At 48.6% G+C, this 22093-nt stretch overlaps 4 protein-coding genes and 1 non-coding gene across 5 annotated transcripts; all 5 read right to left on the minus strand.

Annotated features, from left to right (window-relative positions):
• Nucleotides 1-41: 41 nt before the first annotated feature.
• On the minus strand, nt 42-2772 carry LOC137613499 (galectin-8-like). The gene is made up of 9 exons (XM_068342774.1): nt 2639-2772; nt 1841-1929; nt 1542-1752; nt 1338-1457; nt 1209-1259; nt 1110-1136; nt 922-1010; nt 662-827; nt 42-478 (listed from the first exon to the last, which is right to left on the minus strand). The coding sequence occupies exons 1-9, from the start codon at nt 2675-2677 to the stop codon at nt 329-331; spliced, it is 942 nt and encodes a 313-aa protein (XP_068198875.1). The 5' UTR covers nt 2678-2772; the 3' UTR covers nt 42-328.
• Nucleotides 2773-3406: 634 nt separating this feature from the next.
• LOC137613666 (ribonucleoside-diphosphate reductase subunit M2-like) lies at nt 3407-6504 on the minus strand. Its single transcript, XM_068343047.1, has 10 exons — nt 5903-6504; nt 5751-5819; nt 5316-5459; nt 5125-5241; nt 4912-5045; nt 4738-4832; nt 4534-4667; nt 4326-4430; nt 4114-4227; nt 3407-3796 (listed from the first exon to the last, which is right to left on the minus strand). Exons 1-10 carry the CDS (start codon nt 5990-5992, stop codon nt 3644-3646), a joined length of 1155 nt encoding a protein of 384 aa, XP_068199148.1. The 5' UTR covers nt 5993-6504; the 3' UTR covers nt 3407-3643.
• Nucleotides 3868-4005, minus strand: LOC137613932 (small nucleolar RNA SNORD94). Its single transcript, XR_011039012.1, has one exon. It is a non-coding gene; the product is annotated as a small nucleolar RNA SNORD94 (small nucleolar RNA).
• A 310-nt stretch (nt 6505-6814) lies between the features above and the next one.
• On the minus strand, nt 6815-8535 carry mettl22 (methyltransferase 22, Kin17 lysine). Its single transcript, XM_068343048.1, has one exon. It carries the CDS (start codon nt 8406-8408, stop codon nt 7266-7268), a length of 1143 nt encoding a protein of 380 aa, XP_068199149.1. The 5' UTR covers nt 8409-8535; the 3' UTR covers nt 6815-7265.
• Nucleotides 8536-10762: 2227 nt separating this feature from the next.
• klf11a (Kruppel like factor 11a) lies at nt 10763-16791 on the minus strand. The gene is made up of 4 exons (XM_068342652.1): nt 16380-16791; nt 14138-14341; nt 13024-13909; nt 10763-12939 (listed from the first exon to the last, which is right to left on the minus strand). Exons 1-4 carry the CDS (start codon nt 16410-16412, stop codon nt 12659-12661), a joined length of 1404 nt encoding a protein of 467 aa, XP_068198753.1. The 5' UTR covers nt 16413-16791; the 3' UTR covers nt 10763-12658.
• Nucleotides 16792-22093: the final 5302 nt, after the last annotated feature.

Consider the following 22093-nt stretch of genomic DNA (forward strand, 5'->3'; position numbering starts at 1 on the left):
CAATGCATTGTGGGACATTCCCCATCCACTCCAACACTTTACAGACTGAGTCCAGAACAGTTCTGGTTTTGTAAATATGTTTTTATCTGGAATGAATGAACCTGTGTGGATCAGCTGTTTACCGCCTGTCGTTTGTTTGTTGTGTCATTAAATGATGTAAACAAGCCGTTTTCTAACCCGATCAATGTTCTGCTTCCGTCTGATTGTGTGAAACCACGGACCAGACCGTCCACCAAACTCCTTCAAAGTCTTCACCTGATTTAAAGTTCTCTCCAGACAGGAAGTGATGTCACCAGGTAAGTCATGTGCCGCTGAGGTTCCGCCCTGCTCAGAGCACCTGGACGTCCAGCAGGGCGACGTCGCCCGACACCTCCAGCCGGGTGAGGCGGCTCAGGTCCTGGACCCGGTGCTTGTATTCCAGCTGGTGCCGCCCGTTCACAGCGACCCGGAACTGCTGGGCTTCACATAGGATGATGATCTGCAGAGGAACGATGATGTCATCAACCAGGCTCCACCCACCCAAGGCTGAGACCCAATCATTAAAGACATTCAGGAGCCAACCGGTCTCAATGTGTTTGTTTGCAGATGATGCTGTAGTGTTAGCGCTTTTAGCTGTTAGCATAGCATATCATGCATTTCAAATAGAAACGTGTATCGGTACCTCAAAGTACTGGTCTGGGGCGAAGGGGAAGGGGCCCAGGGCCCTCTCCTCGGGGCCCCAGCACTCTGACAGGAGAGAGTTCCTGACCAGGACGCCGTCCTTCAGCCGCGGGTTCAGGTGGAACGCGATGTCGCCGCTGCTGGAGTCGCACAGGTTCACGCAGAAACTGAAAGGAACAAAAAGACTCAAAACTTCAGTCAAATTAAATTTTGTAACTTAGATTCATGATGAATTACGATAAATATTTTGGTCAGACGTACCGGTCCGTCTTCTTACGCGTGTTTCCTTTTATGGTGATGCTGCGTCCGACGCTCAGTCCTTTCTCCAGGTCGCCCCTGAAGGGAATGCTCTAAAAAACACGCCGCATCAGAGACACTCGAATGCCTCACACCGGCTGGATGACATCACAAGGAGGATAAACACGGATAAATCAATGAGTGAAACTCACCAGGTCACCTGACGAGGAGACGATCGGCTGGAAGACAAAGAAAAGTTATAATATATAAGAAAGACAATTCAAAAATAACTTTATTGGTTTCTCGCTTACGTTCATCTCTGGGTTCTGATTGGTTGGTGGCGTTGCAGGAGAAACCAAACCCTATAATAAGAAAAACGATTTCATTCATCACTAAATTAAAAAAAAAAGTCTGAATGGAATCTGAGGGGCGGGGCTTACAGCGCTCTGGACTACGCCCACGGCGTCCACTTTGACCTTTCCCGATATGGCGAGGGTGTCGACCCGCTCCAGCTCCAGCCGGTGTTTGTACTCCAACAGGTGGGCACCGTTCACCGCCACCTGGGGCCACCGCCAGATACCAATACCAAAACTTTATTCAGCACGGGAGCGGCGACAAACATCAACAGGAAGCTCCTCCCTCACCTTGAACTTGTCCTCCAGGACGAGGACGACCATCTCGAACGGGGCCCCGGCGGCAAAGGGCATCTGGAACAGGATCTCCTCGCGGCCCCAGCGCTCGCGCTGCAGCGTGTTGCACACCACGCACGGCAGCACCCTGAAGCGGGGGTTGAAGTGGAACGCCACGTCGGCCCGCGGCTTCACGCTGCCGCCGCAGGTGAAGTCCATCTGGAACCTGCAAGACGGCGCAGAGGGCTAAGGAGGCCCCGAGGCACCGCTGGTTTGTACGGCTGGTCGGCCGTCACGGATGGAGCGTTTCTTACCTGTCGGCGCCAGACGGCACCGCGCCCTGAATGACGACCATCTCCCCCGGCAACAGACCCCCCAGGATTGTCCCTGAGAAGGGGATCATCTGAAGGGGGGGCAGAGGAACATCATTTTACTGACACGTTACAGGTAAAGGAAGTGAAAGAACATTCAAGGAACCTTTCAAAGTAAAAGACATGACTCGTCCCACGCTGTCATTGACTTATGTTTTAAATAAAGGTTAAATAAATAAAATAAAAACAAATTCATGAAAAGGAGAGGACGTCTAACCCCCGCTAAGACAGCAAAACGCTCTTCGTTCCATCATGACGTGTCTTTCAGCCACAAGAACCAGTTCTAGTGCTTCCTGGTTGGGTCAAAGGTCATATCTGGATTTTAATTTCATGTTGTTGTTTTTTTAAAGTAGTGATCGAATTAAAGATTGCACCAAAAGCCAAACTCCATTTATATATATATATATATATATATATATATATATATATAATTTTGATTTGCTCATACACGGCGGCTGATCGTCGACGTGACGTCACAAATCAGAACTAAATCTCGACTAAAATATTATTCCACAGCAGAATTTTCTTCATCTGGGGAATCTGAGGTCAGAAGAACCGAACTTTATTCATGTGTGTTTAAATATCCAGGTTTATTAACAGCTGAATAAATGTTTTAAACAGCTGAAACACGATGACGTCACACACACGGAGAGGGGCGAGCTTCACAACTAATAAAGTTTTCAATAAAAAAACATATCAAAACAATCTTTTTACGTAAAACAACAACAGAACTCGGTTTACCGGGTGTAGAAACGTCTGTCTCGGGTCGGTCAGCGACATTTTAAGGCAGAGAAGAGACGCGGAGTCCGCTGGTTCCGGCCGTTAGCATCAAAACATCGACGCTAGCTTGTTTCAGTGAGTGTACTTCCGCCTACGTCACCAGAACAAAAGAAACAAGGATGAGACAGTCCGCCCGAACGAAGAAGATCGGGTCATAAAGGAGCTAAAAATTAGTTTACTTCGTTTAACTCATTTATTTTAATAAAAAAACAACCCAAGCTATAAAGACTCGTTAATTTATATTTTGGTATTGGATGGAAACGAAATAAAAATGAAAGTCGCAGCGCGGATTGATGACGTAGTTGTCTGTTCCTTTGTTTCACGGTAGAATCCGTCACATGAGTTATAATTAACAGACCTGTTCGGAACTGGGTCACGGCTTTAAGGCTGTTTCAGGAATCAGACACTAAACAAGCGACGGGAATAGAACCAATAACCTTCGTTCAGTCAACATTTATTCTGTTCCGACTAAAAATATAAAGTTTTTAACAGTACAAACTGAAAATGAAACCTTTCATTCCAATATTCATTATGATCTAGTTTAGTTTTTGTTCTTAAAGTCCATTAATAAAAATGTGAAAATTATTTGTACATTATGATTTGTGTTTGAGCTTCAGGTTTAAGTCTGAGCTTCCTGTATGTTGAATAATTACATACCAACCTTGATCATGTGACCCCTCACATGTCGGTGAGCTTGAAATTTAGGAGAAGACGTTTTTTATACCGAAGTCGACTTTATTACAAAAAATAAAAACATCCTAACATTACAGGTGAGTTCATAAATATTAAAACAGGCTTCAGGTCCAGGATTTGAACATCAGCAGGAACCCAGATGCATTCTGGGTCAGAGCGCCTGTGCTCTGATTGGCTGAAACAATCCTATCAGAACCAGCTGTTAAATAAAATAAAATGACTGCACGTTGGTCCTCCTGTTTAAAAACGTCCATCAGAGTCGGGCGGGGCCCCTCAGAAGTCTGCGTCCATCCTGAAGGTGTTGTCCGTGGGGCCCGACATGACGCCCATCCTCTGGTACTCGCCCACCCGCTTCTCGAAGAAGTTGGTCTTCCCCTCCAGAGAGATGTTCTCCATGAAGTCGAAGGGGTTCTCCACCCGGAACACCTGAGGAGCAAAGCTCAGGTGAGCCTGCTGCAGCGCCCGCTAAAGCTAATGCTAACGCTCTGAGGGGCGGGTCTGTTCAGGAGGCGTCTGTCTCGTGCTGCTACTGGTCTGTCGGTGGACCACTCGTCCTCCAATCAGAGCGCCAGCAGCAGCACCCAGCCCCCATCATTGGCTGAGGTCCGTACCCCTGCGCATCTCATCACCACAGACCCGCTTCTACTGGACCTGAGGTCCTACTGTGGTTCTACTGGACCTGAGGTTCTACTGTGGTTCTACTGGACCTGAGGTTCTACTGTGGTTCTACTGGACCTTCTCACCTTGGTGAAGCCGAGCTCCAGCATCAGTCGGTCGGCCACAAACTCGATGTAGCGCTTCATCAGCTCACAGTTCATCCCGATCAGCTTCACCGGAAGAGCCTCCGTCAGGAACTCCTGGAGCCACCAGAACCAGACCGTCAATCAAACCAGTCAGACCATCAATCAAACCAGTCATCCACCAGAACCGCCACAGGTTCTGTAGCTCCGCCCACCTGCTCGATCTCCACGGCGTTCCTGATGATGGCGGTGACGGTGGCCGCTGACGGTTTGTTCACCAGGTGTTTGAACATCAGACAGGCGAAGTCACAGTGGAGACCCTGAACACAACACGACAGAGGTTCACACAGACGACCCTGAACACAACGCTGCTGCCTGACTTGATCTATAATCACTGATCTGGTCCGATCGATCGGCGATCACCTCGTCTCTGCTGATCAGCTCGTTGGAGAAGGTCAGGCCCGGCATCAGGCCTCTCTTCTTCAGCCAGAAGATGGCAGCAAAGGAACCAGAGAAGAAGATTCCCTCCACGGCGGCGAAGGCCACCACACGCTCTCCTGGGGGAGCACAGAGTCCTGATCAATACCTGACAGCGGATCAATAAGCAGCCGATGGTCTCGGGCGTACCGTAGTTGGCGTTCTTGTTGCCGATCCAGTTCAGCGCCCAGTCGGCCTTCTTCTTCACGCAGGGCAGAGTCTCGATGGCGTTGAACAGGTACTCTCTGTGGGTCAGCGAACGCACCGTCAGACGCCAGTCCCCCCGGCCCCGCCCAGCCCAGCCCCGCCCCCTGAGGGCCCCACCTCTCTTTGGGCTCCTTGATGTAGGTGTCGATGAGGAGGCTGTACATCTCCGAGTGGATGTTCTCCATGGCGATCTGGAAGCCGTAGAAACACCTGGCCTCCGTCACCTGCACCTCCTGCGTGAAGCGCTCCACCTGGTGGTCAGAGGAGGAGCTACGGTCAGTCGGGGGGGCGTTCACACCTGGACTCGGAGCCGGAGGGGCGGGGCCTCACCAGGTTCTCGTTGACGATGCCGTCGCTGGCGGCGAAGAAGGCCAACACGTGTGAGATGAAGTAGCGCTCCTCGTCCTTCAGGGACTCCCAGTGCTGCAGGTCCTTGGACAGGTCCACCTGGACACACACGGGCGTCACCGCCAGGCCACGCCCACTCCCCACCCGGGCCGGGGGAGGGGGGGCCCCCTTACCTCCTCTGCGGTCCAGAACGACGCCTCGGCCTTCTTGTACATCTGCCAGATGTCGTGGTACTGGATGGGGAAGATGACGAAGCGGCGCGGGTTCTCCCTCAGCAGAGGCTCCGCCTCCTCGCCGCTCGTCCTCACGGCTTTGGGCTGAAAGCAAACAGACGTCCATCAGAGGCGGTGATCAATAATCAATAACGGATCCGTCAGGGCGGAGCTAACAAACTAATAAACACACAAATAAGGTCGTTGTTGATTATTCTCTACATTTGTTTACATGGAACAAACATCTGACGTCATCAACAAACAATCAGCTGATCGACCCTGTTGGCGCCAGGAGTGACGTTTCGGCGCCACGTGACGTCAACAACCTGGGCAGGAAGTCCGGTTCCGGCCGGTCAGACCGACTCCGGTAACTTCCGGTGCGTTTGATTGACTCACCGGGGGATCGGTGAAGATTCTCCGGGCGGTCTTGGAGGCCAGGACGCGGGTCGGGTTCTGGCTCGGCGGCTGGGGGGTCAGAAACACGGGTCACCACACGAACACGAGTCACGCAGCGGCGGGACGAGCGGGAACGGACAGACCGGACTCACCGTGTTCTCCCGGTCCAGCGACATCCGGGTCATCTCGCTGCTCAGGTGGGTCTCCTGCAGGACGGACAGAGGCGCGCGGGAGGACAGCATCTTGACGGGCTCGAGCTCACCGGAAGAGAGGATAAAAGCGGGAACAACCGGAGGAGGAACCGGAGCGGAGGAGAACCGGAGCGGAGGAGAACCGGAGCGGCGGCAGCGGGACAGACTGAAGCTTCTGGCGGCTCCGAGCCTTTTATTGAAATTTTGGCGCTTCAACCGCCACAGCCAATAGGAAGGCAGCTCGCGCCGGCTCTGGAGGAGGACGCTCCGGCGGAGCCAATCAGGTTGTTGGATGTGCTCACGTGACCGCGGCTGGACGGCCGTCCTTTGTTCGGGTTATAAAATGGAAGAAAAGAGGTTATAAAAGCACTAAAACGAGAGTTTAACAACATTCAGGCTCCGACATTTAATTTAACATAAACTAAAAACAGTTAAAAGAGGAAGTGACGTCATCTTTAGACGGACTTTTAAAGTAAAGACTTCAGTAAGAGATGCTAGCTAACGCGACACCTCAGCCAATAGAAGGGCAGCTCGTCCCGGCTCTTTAAATTGACGTTTCGGCGGAGCCAATCAGATTGTTAGTACAACGTCACGTGACGTATCCAAGCGCTGCTGGACAATGAAGTCTTTGTCCGGGTCAGGGTTACAAAACAGTCCGAACTCGGTGTTACAAAACTTTAAAAATGGCGGTTTCATAACACAAAAGAACAAAAGATTTTAACACATTTAATATTGTAAAGGAATAAAGAAAATAAACTTTACAACGAATTTAAAATGTCCTTACGGGGATTGGTTAGATGTATAATTTTTTTCTATAGGATTTAGTGTTTGTTTGCTCTGTTCATAACAACATAATGCTGACAATGTGAAGTGTTCCTGATGGGTATCTTTATAGTTTTACCGTTTCTACAGTTTATATATTTATTAGCTCATTTCACGTACTTGCTTACATTGTACATTTCTGTTTATTGTGTATTTTACTGCTTTATGTACTTTCAATTGTCCCTTTGGTTTTTTGAATTGAATTAAAATATATGTAACATGATGTAAAAGTCATAATGGACAAATTTCCATCACACTGAGGTCACATTTCAAATCTCTTTCACGACTCTGTAGAAAAACACAGATAGACATGTTTGTGTAAGGACATTTTTTTTGTAAATTAAGTTTTTTAATTAATTAAATTAATTAATGAAATTAATTTATCACAAAAATAAACCACAAATTCTGTTTTTTTCTAATTCTAAAGCTGTACAAATCACATTTAAGCTTCTCTTTAAGTCAAATCTGAGCTAATTCACGCTAAATCCACGCCATCGTAATGCTAGTGGTAATCCTCCTCCTCATGGACCTGCACGACCTCCGGCTCTTGGGGGGTGGGGCTCTGGGTGGGGCTCTGGGCGGGGCTCTGGGCGGGCGTGACCGTCACCTTCCACAGCTCCAGCTGCTCCACGCGTTCGTAAAAGAGGAACTGGGGAAAGTCGGTCAGGACCTGCTCCACCCTGAAGCGGCGGGGCCCCTCCCTCAGGTCCCCCAGCTGAAACAGGCGTCGGATGAAGCGGTCGTAGGCCTCGCACGACACGTTCAGGTGCCGCAGGGTGAAGTTCATCCTCCGCTCGATGGCGATGAAGACGGTGGGGGGGCGGGCGAAGGCGGCGAGGAGGCGGCGCAGTGTCAGGAAGAAGCCGTCCGTCAGGTCGTCTTCGTAGCAGACGTCAGCCGCCACGATGATGCTGGCGTTGCCGTGGAGATCCTCCTCTTCCTCCTGCGTCCAGCTGAAGGCGGAGTCAGCGTCCGCCCGCAGGCGGTCCTGCAGCCAATCCAGATGTCGGACCCTCACGTCGGCCCCTGAACGCAGCAGCAGGGGTCGGTTCAGGGTCACGTTCTTCTCGCACATGCTCAGTAGGTCCTCCCCCACGTCCGTGCAGTAGACCCGTTTGGCGGTGGTTGCCATGACGACGCTGGTCAAGCCGGTTCCCGCCCCCAGCTCCAGGACGGTGGCCCCCCGGAAGGCGTCCGGCCGGGACAGGATGAAGTCGGCCAGGAGCAGGGCCCCCCTCCACACCTGCTTGCCCACGTCCTCCAGGGGGGTCGCCATTGTGTGCTCGATCCGGATGGAGCCTTCCTCCCCCCCCTCCTCCTCCTTCTCCTCCAACCCCCCCAGATCCGGGTCAGACCGGCTGACGAGAACGGGACCCACCACGCCCCGCCCACTGCAACCTCTCCTCGGTCGACGCGTGACGTCATAGTCCCCGTCCTCATCCAAGGGGGGGTCCGCGTGTTCCGCCCCGCCCCCGCTTGGACCTTCCGCCTCTGGTCCCGGTCCCGGTTCGGACAAGATCCTGAACCGGGACATGAACACCGGCTGACCCACGTGGTTCAGGCGCGTCATCAGGTGTCGCGTGTTGGGCAGCAGCAGGTGGACGTCAGACAGAACCGTGTCGTGATGGAACGTGACCCGGTCCATGGTGCTCCGGTGAACCGGTGCAGCCCCGGGACCCGGACCTGACCCCCCCTCCAGCCCGTTACCGGCGGGACCAGGACAGAAATAGGTCCCCCATGTGTCCTTAACGGGAAACGGAGCCCGATCAGCTGTTTACAGGAAGTAGTGATGTGATTGGTCGAGACGGGAAGCTCAAAGGAGTGTTCACGGCTGATGTCGCCCCCTGGCGGCGGGAAGATAGATGAACGGTGGACCAGTGCACATTTATTGTTGACGTCATTTCTATTCAGCTTATCTTTTTATTAAAACCAGACGTATGACGTCACTCATTACCACTGTCCCCTATGAAACTAGAGGGTCCATCTTCTCCCTCAGAGGGAAATCCCATGTATTGACTTTTATTGCGAAAGCATTATGGGTAAACTAACCTTCTATGTTTCTAAATAGCTTTCTTATTATGACAGCGTTCACAGAAAAATGACTGTTAAACTCAGCATCAAGAACTGAAGGCTGCAAAGCAGCTTTTTCATCATAGGAACCAAATGTCTGGGATGAACTTCCACTTTAAATCTAGAATCACTTCCATCTTAAATCTAGAGTCACCTTCACCTTACATCTACAATACTTTCAACTTAAATCTAAAATCATTTCCACCTTAAATTTAGAATACTTTCACCTTAAATCTACAGTCACTTCCATCTTAAATCTGGAATAACAGTTTGGTGCTGACTTGGCCGGAAAGACATTTTTAATCTCAATGAGGTTTTCTCCTGGCTAAATATTTTTATCTTCTTCTTTTTATTTTATTTTATATAAAATAGATAAAGGCCGACAAGAAAATACCTGCGCTAGAACATTTAATTTTATATCTTTTTAATTTAATTCTGACATTTATTTCAACGTCAGCTACTGTTCTCCCATCGCCCTGCAGGGGGCAGTACAGTATTTCTAAACGGACCTGGTTGATGTATTTCTCATCTAATCTTGCTGCAGTACCGTCTCCTGCCGCGTGGGGTCACCCTTCCCCAGGCCACGCCTCCTCGTTACTCATTATTTCTCCTCCTTGGCTTCTCATGAATGTCGGTCAGTAAGGCAAGTGGGCGGAACCTCACGGTCTAATGACGCGCCCCCATCAGACGTCCTGCTCTGTGATTGGTCACACCCCCTAAAGGCCGCCACCGGATTGGCTGCTCGTTGTTACCGGGTGGGGAAGGGAGCGGGAGCGGGGCCGGTTGTATAACATAACACGTAACGGGCTCGCTGTCGTCGAGCAGAACCTTCCTATGCGGGACAACGTATGTTTATGTAAAGAGAACCCGCTGAACCCGGAGCCGACCCGCCTAACGGGAGTCACGTGAGCTGACGTGACCTACATAAGCGCGAGCCTCGACATCAGCTGCGGATTGGATCGAACATTAACCGAGTTTGGAGGGTTGTTTTTTAAAAAGAGAGCATTTTAATCCACTCTAAAGTAAAACTTTATGGTTCTGATGTTTGTAAAACATCTTGAAAAATTAATCAAAAATAAAAAAATAAGTATGAAAAGACAAATACATATAAAATAAATAAAACATTGTTTATTGTTGTTTATTCTAAATTACAGTTTGTTTGTTTGTTTTTATGTTGATTCTGTTGTTCAGTTAAACAGAAATACAATAAAATTGGAATAATTACCGGGAACAAACAAAGACATTCCTGTTGGGAACACCTGTTCAGGTGTTTCCGGTTCGCTGGGCGTTTCCCAGAACGTCATCACGTGATCAATCCCCTGGCGTCTGGCTGTCTGAACGACTTCTGGGGTTTTCAATGTATTTATTTTCTATTTTGTAACAATATGTAAAAATGATCTCTCAGAATCATAACTAAAAAATATACAACTATAAAAATACAGTATACTACTGTACTATAATATATGCAACTTTAAATATATACAACTATAAAAATATACAACTGTTAAAATATAAAACTGTACAAATATACAAATAAAAATTATACTATAAAAAATATACAACCATGAAAGTATAATAAGATATATAGTACAATTGTAAAAATATGCAACTATAAAAATTCATAAAATTCACGTTATTAGATCATTAATATATTTTACTTTTGTATTACTGTCAGTTCTGGTGTCTTTGTGATGTTTGCTGGATTAGTTAGCATAAACACGCTGAACGCAAAGATTAAGGTTATGTTTGAGGTTACATAATCTACATAAACTAATCATGTTCCGACACCAGAGATGTGTCAGAGACCTCATTTAGAAATATTAATATAATTTTCTGAGTCACCTGTTTGGTGTTTAACTGAATAAGTTAGCATAGCATTAGGCCAATGTACTTTAACTGACACGAAAGAAGAAACCAGGACAAACAGCGTTTGCGGTACAATTTTATTATAAACGCCATATTCATCACCATTGCTTACAGGCAAATGTTCAGAAATGGGATTATTTTGATATAAGTCGTTATTATTCAGAATAACATTTAATAACATGAGGTATTTTCTTACTGGCTACACTATGGGCCAAATCAAGATATCAAAAACAGCACTTTTTCCTCAACAAATGTTTATTAAATAATAATAATAAAGTGTAAAGCAAAGATAGTAGGTAGTATCACAGTGAGGAATACTGTCCACTGACATTTTAAAATATCAATAACTCGTACTGTCAATAAATGCAGATTGGAATACACGTAACATTCATATAGATATCAATGTATGTACAATATTTACACACAAATTATAAGAAGTTGGCTAATAAAAAAGAAGCATGATACAGAGGCTTTGGCAAAAAATAAAAAGAGTGCATACAATTTGCTAAACATGACATTTACCCATGAAGTAAACATGATTAAACACGGAGAGAGTACAAAAACAAGCGAGATTTTAAAAATCCAGTGCAATGTCAGGTTTTCGTGTGTTTCTGTCCGTGATGAGTAGCAGCCTGTCGCCTTCGTCTCAGTCCTCCTTCGTTCACTTTGTGGTTGTGGGAATGAAAATGTCCTGAGAAACTCGCTCGGTCCTCGCCGGCCCGGCGCCGCCTCCACCACCCGACCCAGACGGATCGGTTGCGGTCGTCGTGGTTACTGTGGCATGTTCTGGTTTGTTAATTTTTTTTAAAACGGCATAAAAACACGACATAAAGACTTTATTAACACCTTTAAAGACAATGGCGGAAGACAAAACATGTTCAGGGGCATCGCCAGACTTTAAGACCAACCGGGGCCCCTAGGGGCCCCCATTATTACATTCTCTTCAAGCCCCTTGAATGAAAAGTGCTACACAAACTAGCCTAGCTTAGCCACCATTACTGCTAATGAAGGATGAAGCTAATCCTCCAACAGAACAGTAGGGGCACCTTTAGAACTGATAATGCTAACCTACAGTACTAACATGTTAGCTAGTGTTATTTGGCATTAGGAGAACTTTTATATTTGATAATGCTACGCACAATGCTAACATGAGCCACAGCCAGTGCTGATTGGTCCGATATTCACCCACTGGTTGAGTTAAAGTTAATCCAGTTTGGGCATTTAGTTGGGAAACATTTGCCAGGCTTGTTAGCCATGCTAGCTAGCTGGTTTTACCTGCTAGCATGTGTGCACAGTACCTGTGTTTTAGCTAACGCTGCTCTGACATCATAGCTTAGCAAAAATATTACTAATTGCGTGTCATTATTATCATAAATTGTTCATATAAAAACAACTCAGTTGCTAATGAAGCGGCTGCAGCATTACTTGCTAAGTTTAGCATCTACAGCATGTTCATTGCTCAAATGTTAGCACTAGCAGTATGTTAGCAATCGATAAATCAACATGTGAGGATTTCTGACATGACTGTGCCAACATACTAACGTTAGCCACAGAACGGAAGAGAAAACCTTTGACCTGTACGTCTCCTTAGCGTCGGCACCGTCCGGCCTCCGGGGGGCGCCGGCGCGTCAGACCGACGGAAACTTCCTGTAAACGTTAACGAGTCGGATCGGAACCTGACCCGGTGAGGAGTGTGTGTGACAATGAACGCTGTCGGTGGGTCCATGCCACAGTAACCGCTAAAGAACGAGGGTAAGGCGGCCATCTTGAATGTAGTTTTTCACTGGGGGAGGGGGGGCGTCGCCGGAGCCCGGCGACTCAGAGTATGATTGGTTGAGTAGAAAAAGATCCTCCTGATGTGGAGCTGATTGAACATCCAGTCACAGTCGCCCCTGTCAGGGGGGCGGGGCGGTCGCCCCTCGGAGGGGGCGGGGCCTGAGTCGGGCCCCTGGCTGAGTGTTAGTTAGCTGAAGGAACCAGCATGCTGACAGGAAGTGCGGGGCCTCTCGTCGGGCCCTTGCTGAGATCTCGGGCGTCACTGGGCCACGACGACGCCCTCTTGGTGGTCATGTGACGCCGGGCGTGTTTGGTCAGGTGGTCGCTGCGCATGAAGCGGCGCTCGCAGACGCTGCAGGCGAACTTCTTCTCGCCCGTGTGCGTGCGGCGATGGCGCGACAGCTCGTCAGAACGCGCAAACTTCTTGTCGCAGCCGTCCCAGTGGCAGCTGAACGGCTTCTCGCCTGGGGGGGAGCGAGGACAGAGGGTCAGTGCGAGACTCCACCCACCCCAGACCCCGCCCACAAGCATCAGCCCCGCCCCTTTACCTGTGTGAGTGCGCAGGTGTGCCTTCAGGTGCGAGCTCTTGAAGTAGGTCTTCTTGCAGCCGGGGAAGTTGCAGACGTAGTTTCGCCGGCGGGAGAAGTCGGCCTGCGAGGCGGCGCCACCTCCGCCCCCCCCCGTCGGCATGTAAACGGGGGCGGGCGCCAGGGGGAGGAGCTTGGTGTTGCCCAGGGTCATGACAGTCTGGGGGCCCTGTGGCGGCTGGGGGACGGGCGCCTGGGGGACCACGAACATGACGGTCCCCTGTGGCACGGCGGAGCCCACCAGCAGGGGCTGGGCGAAGCTGGGGGGGGACTGGGGCAGGATGGGCTTGGACGCACCCCCCCCCGGGGCCTGCACTTGCACCTGAGCCTGGACGAAGGCAGAGATCATCCCCGTCCGGCCCCCCACCGGGAACACCTGGCAGAGCAGCGGCGACGAGGAGACGGGACAGGAAGACAGCGGGGAGGAGTGTGGGGGCGTGGCCGAGGAGGGAGGAGTGGGCGGGCTGTTGGGAGAACCAGGAAGTCCGTCGTTCTCCCCCGGAAGTGTCCGTGGAAGTCCCGGCGGGGGCGTGGCGGCGTCCGTCGGCGGCGGAAGGCGGTCGGCGGTGTGGCGGATGACGCTAGTCGCCATGGCCCTGCTGGGTGTGGCCAAGCAGGGCGGGGCCAAGCAGGGCTGGTCCATCTGAGGCGGAAGTGCTGAGGTCTCCGAGGCGAAGGGGGGGGAGGAGGAGGGCCGCGGGAAGCAAGAGGCGGAGTCACAGAGGAGGGCGGAGCCATGGCGCGGCAAGACCTGCCTGGAGGCGGAGCTGAGAGCGGAGGTGGTGGTGGTGAGGACGGCGGTGGTGGATGCCTCGGCAAAGCTGGGACTGTGAGGCGGAGTCATACACTGGTGGAGACGACGCAGACAAACCCGTCAAACCGTTTTTAATTCACAATTTTAATTTTTAGAAATTGTCTGGCTCCAAAAATAAAAGAATTAACAGATTCATGGAGCAAAAACATCTACTAAATATTTTTATGAATTATTTTTAAATATTTTTATAAACTTTTTTTTTAACTTCAATGACTAAAACAAACACATTAATTGCTGATTGATCATGACGGGAGCTCTCACCAGTGAAGACAGAGCGATCAGGTCTTTGGGGGCGTCCCCCCCCTCTGGGTGGAGGTGGATGGAGTCACAGGAGTCGGAGGTGGGGGTCAGGGGGCGGGGCTTATGTGTGCTTTGCCCCCAGAAGCTCATGCTGACGAGCGCCTCAGCGGCCTCCAGGTCGTGGTGCTCCACGCACGACTTCAGCTCCATGCTGGTCAGCTCCGCCTGCAACCAATCGGACAGCGATCAATACACCGATCGATCGGATCGATACAGATCAGCTGATAGGAGGATTTAAAAACATATACAGATTGATGTCATCGCAACACGAACCCAAGATGTCACCACAAAGCCTGGCTTCTTACTTCTACTAGCGGCTAACTGCTACTAGCTGCTAACTGCTGCTAGTGGCTAACTGCTGCTAGTGGCTAACTGCTCTTATTTGGTCAAAGGCTGCACACATCATGCAAACATCCCCCCCCCGCATCACACGCATGTACAGATGCCTGGAATAAAGGCGTGACCGTCCCGCCTACAAGGGGCGGGGCTCCTGAAATCAGTCGCTCCCACATGGGGAGACAGTTTCAGACCTGAGAAGATCCAATGAAAACATCAAACAGCTGAGATCAAAGCGTCCTAAAACCTCCCATCTAGACGTTTTCATGCGACACAGAAGGGTTCCCTCCCATCTCAGCGCCGGCGTTCGCACCCTTCAGGGTTTTTTGGGGTTTTTTCTTTCCGTCTGAAGCCATTTTAATTCGGGCTCGACGTTTTTGTGTGTTTTTCTCCGCCTCCTGGGGGGCGGAGCCAAACCGGTTCCACGGAGTCAACCGAGGTGACGCCGCCAAAAACAAATATCTGAATGTGGGAGGTGAGTGGGGGACAAAGGGCTGCAGGGTGCGCGGAGACGTTGGCATCTGCTGCACCTGGGGGGGGGGCAAAGGGCGAGAGACCTACATGTATATATACTATATATATATATATATATATATATATATATATAGAGAGAGAGAGAGAGAGAGAGAGAGAGAGAGAGAGAGGGGCCCCACTGCAGTGGGTCCACCCTGCCCGAGGGGAACCTCCCCTGCACCCAGAATAGATGACAGGAGGTGGCGTGCCAGATCCGAAACCCCCTCACCAAAAACCACGCAAGCCCCGCCCCCTCTTCCTCCCTCATTCACATGCAGAGACTCGCCCCAGAGAGAGAGAGAGGAAGCTCCCAACAGGAAGTGTAGATGGGAAAACAATCTGCAACACACACACACACACACACACACACACACACACACACACACACTCTGCTCCGGTGCTGTGATTTCCCACGCACACAAACACATCACACAACAACACATAATGACATTAGAGCAGAACACATTCATTCACTGTCGTTAGAGAAGGGATTTATTTTATTATTCCATCATATTGATGATTGACAATAAACAAAGACGTATATTGATTAACCCCTTAAGGACTGGACTGGTTGAACTTCCACGTCTGCTCGGTGTACGGTGTGTGTGTGTGTGTGTGTGTGTGTGTGTGTGTGTGTGTGTCCGTGATGTTGTCATGGTGTTTTCTCTACTGTCTCTTTGTTGTGCTCTGCTGCTGCGTTCAGGTGCAACCAGGAGAATTGATCACCAACGATTCACACTCGTGTGTTTCTGTGATGAACTTCTGTTTTTGTGTAGACGACAAAAAACAATCCCAACTTTTGTTTTGCAAATTTTTTCTTTTTATGAATAAAAAAATGTTTTAATTCACATCAACCGATGAGACACTGCTTGTGTTAACAGTAAAAATAAACAGTTTAAGGGGAAACTTGAGTGACATTTATCATAAATCATGATTCCAACACTGATTAATCCGCGATCAGCTCCAACCAAACGTCGCCGTCTCTTTTCCATCACAGCCCACAACAACGAGGAACCGTTCCGACCCGGTTCCGCTCCAAACAACCACCACAACCGGCCCCGGTACCGGGAGTCTTCAACTTTCCAACGCGGCGATGCAATGCAGGGATGCCCGCAAACACACCGCGGAGCCGCCGGGTTCAGGCTGACCTCAGATAAACCAGCGGCGGCTAGCAGCGCGGCTAGCCCACCTAGCCACCGCAAACCCGGGATAAAGCAGGAACACCGACCCCACACCGGCGGCGGGGGGTCGTGGACGTCCCGGTTGGGGTCACAGCAACAACTTCAGGACGTCACCTCAGCCGGAACCGAGCGGGTCTTGCGGGGTTCCGGCGGACGCCGAGCGGCGGACTCACCTGACAGGAGCGCTCCGCCGCGAAGCTGAGCATGGAGGTTCAGAAAGGCGCCGCAGATGCAGGAACTCGAGCCGGAGACGGAGCGGAGTGAGCGGTCGGTAACGAGCCGGAGCCTCTGCCAGCAGACTGGCTTCAGCTGAGTGGAGCCAAAAAAAAAAAAAAAAAAAGAGCAGAAAAAACACAGAAACAAAATTCAGAGCAGTCTGGCGGGTGGTAACACGCAGCCAATCACAGGCAAAGGTGTAGCGGGCTTCCGCCAATCCCAGGCGAGGCGGTGCGTGATCAGTACGTGCTCGCCATGTGATTGGTCCGACGCGGGGTGCGTGCCTGTCGGGGGGCGTGTTTTGGAGTCAGCGGTGTCAGAGTAAACTCGGTGAACCCGGCAGCGCGCTCGAACTGGGGGAAAGGTTGGAAAGCAGACAGGCGCGAGGCGGCACCGCGACACGCGCGCGCGTGGGGAGGGGGGGCGGGGGGAGGGGGGCGATGCGGTCAGAGCCGCACTGTTCAGTGACGCGTTGATACGATATTAAATGTTTTTAGTCATTTTTAATATTTTTATGTATATATATGTATATTTAAAAAAATATATATTTTATTTTTTTTCCAAATAAAATGTATTTAATTGTCTTCAAGTTTTTCTGTTTTTACATTATTACAGTAAAATTAATTACCTTGTATTTTTGTTAAAAATATTGACTTATGCTGATTTAATTTTTCTGCAGCGCTGATCATTCTTATACATCATCTTCATAAAATGCACAATTTGACTTTTAACAGGTTGTAGTTGTCCAATAATAATATAACAGTAGTTTAAATTATTGATTTTTATGAATGATTTATGTATTTAGTTTATTGATTCATCTGTTGGTGGGCAAAAACCATCCAGATAATCCTGTTTGACCTTTGCGGTCATAAATATTCCAGTTCCAGCGTCTCAAATGTGAATATTAATTTTTTTACTCTGATATGATTGGAAACGGAGCGTTTGTCTGACTGTCTGAACGTCACATGACGCGCTGAGAGGCTATAATGAATTTATAATGATCTTATATACAACTGATTGACTGTATATAATACATGTGAAGCGCTGAATCTGCTGGAAGAACGTTAAAGTGTGGAGCAGCTGAACGCGTCCCGTCTTCCTTCACGTGTCGCCCGGCGTCATACATGTGCTGCTAAACACGCTAAAGTCAAAGAGGAATGATGAGAACAAAGAAGGAGCAGCTCGGAGGCCCTGAACGTGTTTCCTTATTGTCTTCTTCCTGTACCGCTTCCTCCCCCCGTCTCACCCCCACCCCCGTCTCACCCCCACCCCCGTCTCACCCCCCCCCCACTGGGCCCATGAACCCGGGGACTCCTCTGCGTCGAGGTTGTAAACAGCGTCTCTAATGGAGAAGTCCAGGGCGGGGCCAGAAGGCAGCCGGCGCAACCCGCCTCCCTCGCCCTTCCTCCCCCCTTCCTCCCCCATCCCTCTCACACACACACATACACACACACACACACACACACAAACACACACGCGTCGTCACCGGCTCCTTTGTTGTGGCTACATGTTAACCCTGTCATGGACACGCTACCATCATCATCATCACCACCATCATCATCATCACCATCATCATCACCACCATCATCATCACCATCATCATCACCACCATCATCATCATCATCATCATCACCACCATCATCATCATCACCATCATCATCATCATCATCACCATCATCATCATCATCATCACCATCATCATCATCATCATCACCACCATCATAATCATCACCATCATCATCACCACCATCATCATCACCATCATCATCACCACCATCATCATCATCATCATCATCACCACCATCATCATCATCACCATCATCATCATCACCATCATTATCACCATCATCATCATCATCATCATCATCACCATCATCATCATCACCATCATCATCACCATCATCATCATCATCATCACCATCATCATCATCATCATCATCACCATCATCATCATCATCACTGTGACAACAGAGGGGGAGGGGTGATGAAGGCTGAGAGAGAGGATCTCAGGTGAAGGCAGACAAAGGACTCGTTTGTGATGTCATCCTTCACCGATCACTGACTGATTGATGAATTGATTGATTGATTGATTGACAGCACAAACCCGCCCCCAGACCTGTGGGCCAACCCCCCCCCAAACCCCCCCCCCCCTCTGAAGGAGCTGCAGCGACTCAGGAGAAGTGGGACAGAAGCAGAGAGAAGCAGGCGGTAAGCAGCAGCCGGCAGGCGGGGTGACGTGAGTTCATTCTCCTCCAAGTTCAGCGAGTTTGTAGAATAAAAAAAAGAGAAAGAAAAACAGGCGGGCCTGGAAACCGTCTCCAGGCAGAAAACAGTCAGCCGCCAGCTGTTAGCATGAGGTCACACAACAGTCTGTAACACACACAACAGTCTGTAACACACACTACAGTCTGTAACACACACTACAGTCTGTAACACACACAACAGTCTGTAACACACACAACAGTCTGTAACACACACAACAGTCTGTAACACACACACACACACACACACACACACACACACACACACACACACACACACACACACACACTACAGTCTGTAACACACACAACAGTCTGTAACACACACAACAGTCTGTAACACACACAACAGTCTGTAACACACACTACAGTCTGTAACACACACAACAGTCTGTAACACACACAACAGTCTGTAACACACACAACAGTCTGTAACACACACTACAGTCTGTAACACACACTACAGTCTGTAACACACACAACAGTCTGTAACACACACAACAGTCTGTAACACACACTACAGTCTGTAACACACACTACAGTCTGTAACACACACTACAGTCTGTAACACACACTACAGTCTGTAACACACACTACAGTCTGTAACACACACTACAGTCTGTAACACACACTACAGTCTGTAACACACACAACAGTCTGTAACACACACTATAGTCTGTAACACACACAACAGTCTGTAACACACACTACAGTCTGTAACACACACAACAGTCTGTAACACACACTACAGTCTGTAACACACACAACAGTCTGTAACACACACTACAGTCTGTAACACACACTACAGTCTGTAACACACACAACAGTCTGTAACACACACAACAGTCTGTAACACACACTACAGTCTGTAACACACACTACAGTCTGTAACACACACTACAGTCTGTAACACACACAACAGTCTGTAACACACACTACAGTCTGTAACACACACAACAGTCTGTAACACACACTACAGTCTGTAACACACACTACAGTCTGTAACACACACTACAGTCTGTAACACACACAACAGTCTGTAACACACACTACAGTCTGTAACACACACTACAGTCTGTAACACACACAACAGTCTGTAACACACACTACAGTCTGTAACACACACTACAGTCTGTAACACACACAACAGTCTGTAACACACACTACAGTCTGTAACACACACTACAGTCTGTAACACACACTACAGTCTGTAACACACACAACAGTCTGTAACACACACTACAGTCTGTAACACACACAACAGTCTGTAACACACACTACAGTCTGTAACACACACTACAGTCTGTAACACACACAACAGTCTGTAACACACACTACAGTCTGTAACACACACAACAGTCTGTAACACACACTACAGTCTGTAACACACACTACAGTCTGTAACACACACTACAGTCTGTAACACACACTACAGTCTGTAACACACACTACAGTCTGTAACACACACAACAGTCTGTAACACACACTACAGTCTGTAACACACACTACAGTCTGTAACACACACAACAGTCTGTAACACACACTACAGTCTGTAACACACACTACAGTCTGTAACACACACAACAGTCTGTAACACACACTACAATCTGTAACACACACTACAGTCTGTAACACACACTACAGTCTGTAACACACACAACAGTCTGTAACACACACTACAGTCTGTAACACACACAACAGTCTGTAACACACACTACAGTCTGTAACACACACTACAGTCTGTAACACACACAACAGTCTGTAACACACACTACAGTCTGTAACACACACAACAGTCTGTAACACACACTACAGTCTGTAACACACACAACAGTCTGTAACACACACTACAGTCTGTAACACACACTACAGTCTGTAACACACACAACAGTCTGTAACACACACTACAGTCTGTAACACACACTACAGTCTGTAACACACACAACAGTCTGTAACACACACTACAGTCTGTAACACACACTACAGTCTGTAACACACACAACAGTCTGTAACACACACTACAGTCTGTAACACACACAACAGTCTGTAACACACACAACAGTCTGTAACACACACACACACACACACACACACACACACACACACTACAGTCTGTAACACACACAACAGTCTGTAACACACACTACAGTCTGTAACACACACTACAGTCTGTAACACACACTACAGTCTGTAACACACACAACAGTCTGTAACACACACTACAGTCTGTAACACACACTACAGTCTGTAACACACACTACAGTCTGTAACACACACAACAGTCTGTAACACACACTACAGTCTGTAACACACACTACAGTCTGTAACACACACAACAGTCTGTAACACACACTACAGTCTGTAACACACACTACAGTCTGTAACACACACAACAGTCTGTAACACACACTACAGTCTGTAACACACACTACAGTCTGTAACACACACTACAGTCTGTAACACACACAACAGTCTGTAACACACACTACAGTCTGTAACACACACAACAGTCTGTAACACACACTACAGTCTGTAACACACACTACAGTCTGTAACACACACAACAGTCTGTAACACACACTACAGTCTGTAACACACACAACAGTCTGTAACACACACTACAGTCTGTAACACACACTACAGTCTGTAACACACACTACAGTCTGTAACACACACTACAGTCTGTAACACACACTACAGTCTGTAACACACACAACAGTCTGTAACACACACTACAGTCTGTAACACACACTACAGTCTGTAACACACACAACAGTCTGTAACACACACTACAGTCTGTAACACACACTACAGTCTGTAACACACACAACAGTCTGTAACACACACTACAATCTGTAACACACACTACAGTCTGTAACACACACTACAGTCTGTAACACACACAACAGTCTGTAACACACACTACAGTCTGTAACACACACAACAGTCTGTAACACACACTACAGTCTGTAACACACACTACAGTCTGTAACACACACAACAGTCTGTAACACACACTACAGTCTGTAACACACACAACAGTCTGTAACACACACTACAGTCTGTAACACACACAACAGTCTGTAACACACACTACAGTCTGTAACACACACTACAGTCTGTAACACACACAACAGTCTGTAACACACACTACAGTCTGTAACACACACTACAGTCTGTAACACACACAACAGTCTGTAACACACACTACAGTCTGTAACACACACAACAGTCTGTAACACACACAACAGTCTGTAACACACACACACACACACACACACACACACACACACACACTACAGTCTGTAACACACACAACAGTCTGTAACACACACTACAGTCTGTAACACACACTACAGTCTGTAACACACACAACAGTCTGTAACACACACACACACACACACACACAC

The sequence above is a fragment of the Antennarius striatus genome, chromosome 19 (genome assembly GCF_040054535.1).
Source record: "Antennarius striatus isolate MH-2024 chromosome 19, ASM4005453v1, whole genome shotgun sequence".
Taxonomy (NCBI): domain Eukaryota; kingdom Metazoa; phylum Chordata; class Actinopteri; order Lophiiformes; family Antennariidae; genus Antennarius; species Antennarius striatus.

Coding starts and splice junctions, on each gene's coding strand:
- LOC137613499 (XM_068342774.1), bottom strand. CDS start 2,677: ATGTCGCTGACCGACCCGAGACAGACGTTTCTACACCCG. Junction 1,011..1,109: donor TCTCCTCGTCAGGTGACCTG/GTGAGTTTCACT, acceptor CGTGTTTTTTAG/AGCATTCCCTTCAGGGGCGA. Junction 828..921: donor ACGCGTAAGAAGACGGACCG/GTACGTCTGACC, acceptor TGTTCCTTTCAG/TTTCTGCGTGAACCTGTGCG.
- LOC137613666 (XM_068343047.1), bottom strand. CDS start 5,992: ATGCTGTCCTCCCGCGCGCCTCTGTCCGTCCTGCAGGAGACCCACCTG. Junction 4,833..4,911: donor ATCAAGGAGCCCAAAGAGAG/GTGGGGCCCTCA, acceptor GCTGACCCACAG/AGAGTACCTGTTCAACGCCA. Junction 4,668..4,737: donor CAACAAGAACGCCAACTACG/GTACGCCCGAGA, acceptor GTGCTCCCCCAG/GAGAGCGTGTGGTGGCCTTC.
- mettl22 (XM_068343048.1), bottom strand. CDS start 8,408: ATGGACCGGGTCACGTTCCATCACGACACGGTTCTGTCTGACGTCCAC.
- klf11a (XM_068342652.1), bottom strand. CDS start 16,412: ATGCTCAGCTTCGCGGCGGAGCGCTCCTGTCAG. Junction 14,342..16,379: donor CGGCGGAGCGCTCCTGTCAG/GTGAGTCCGCCG, acceptor GATTGGTTGCAG/GCGGAGCTGACCAGCATGGA. Junction 12,940..13,023: donor ACACCTGCGCACTCACACAG/GTAAAGGGGCGG, acceptor GCTCCCCCCCAG/GCGAGAAGCCGTTCAGCTGC.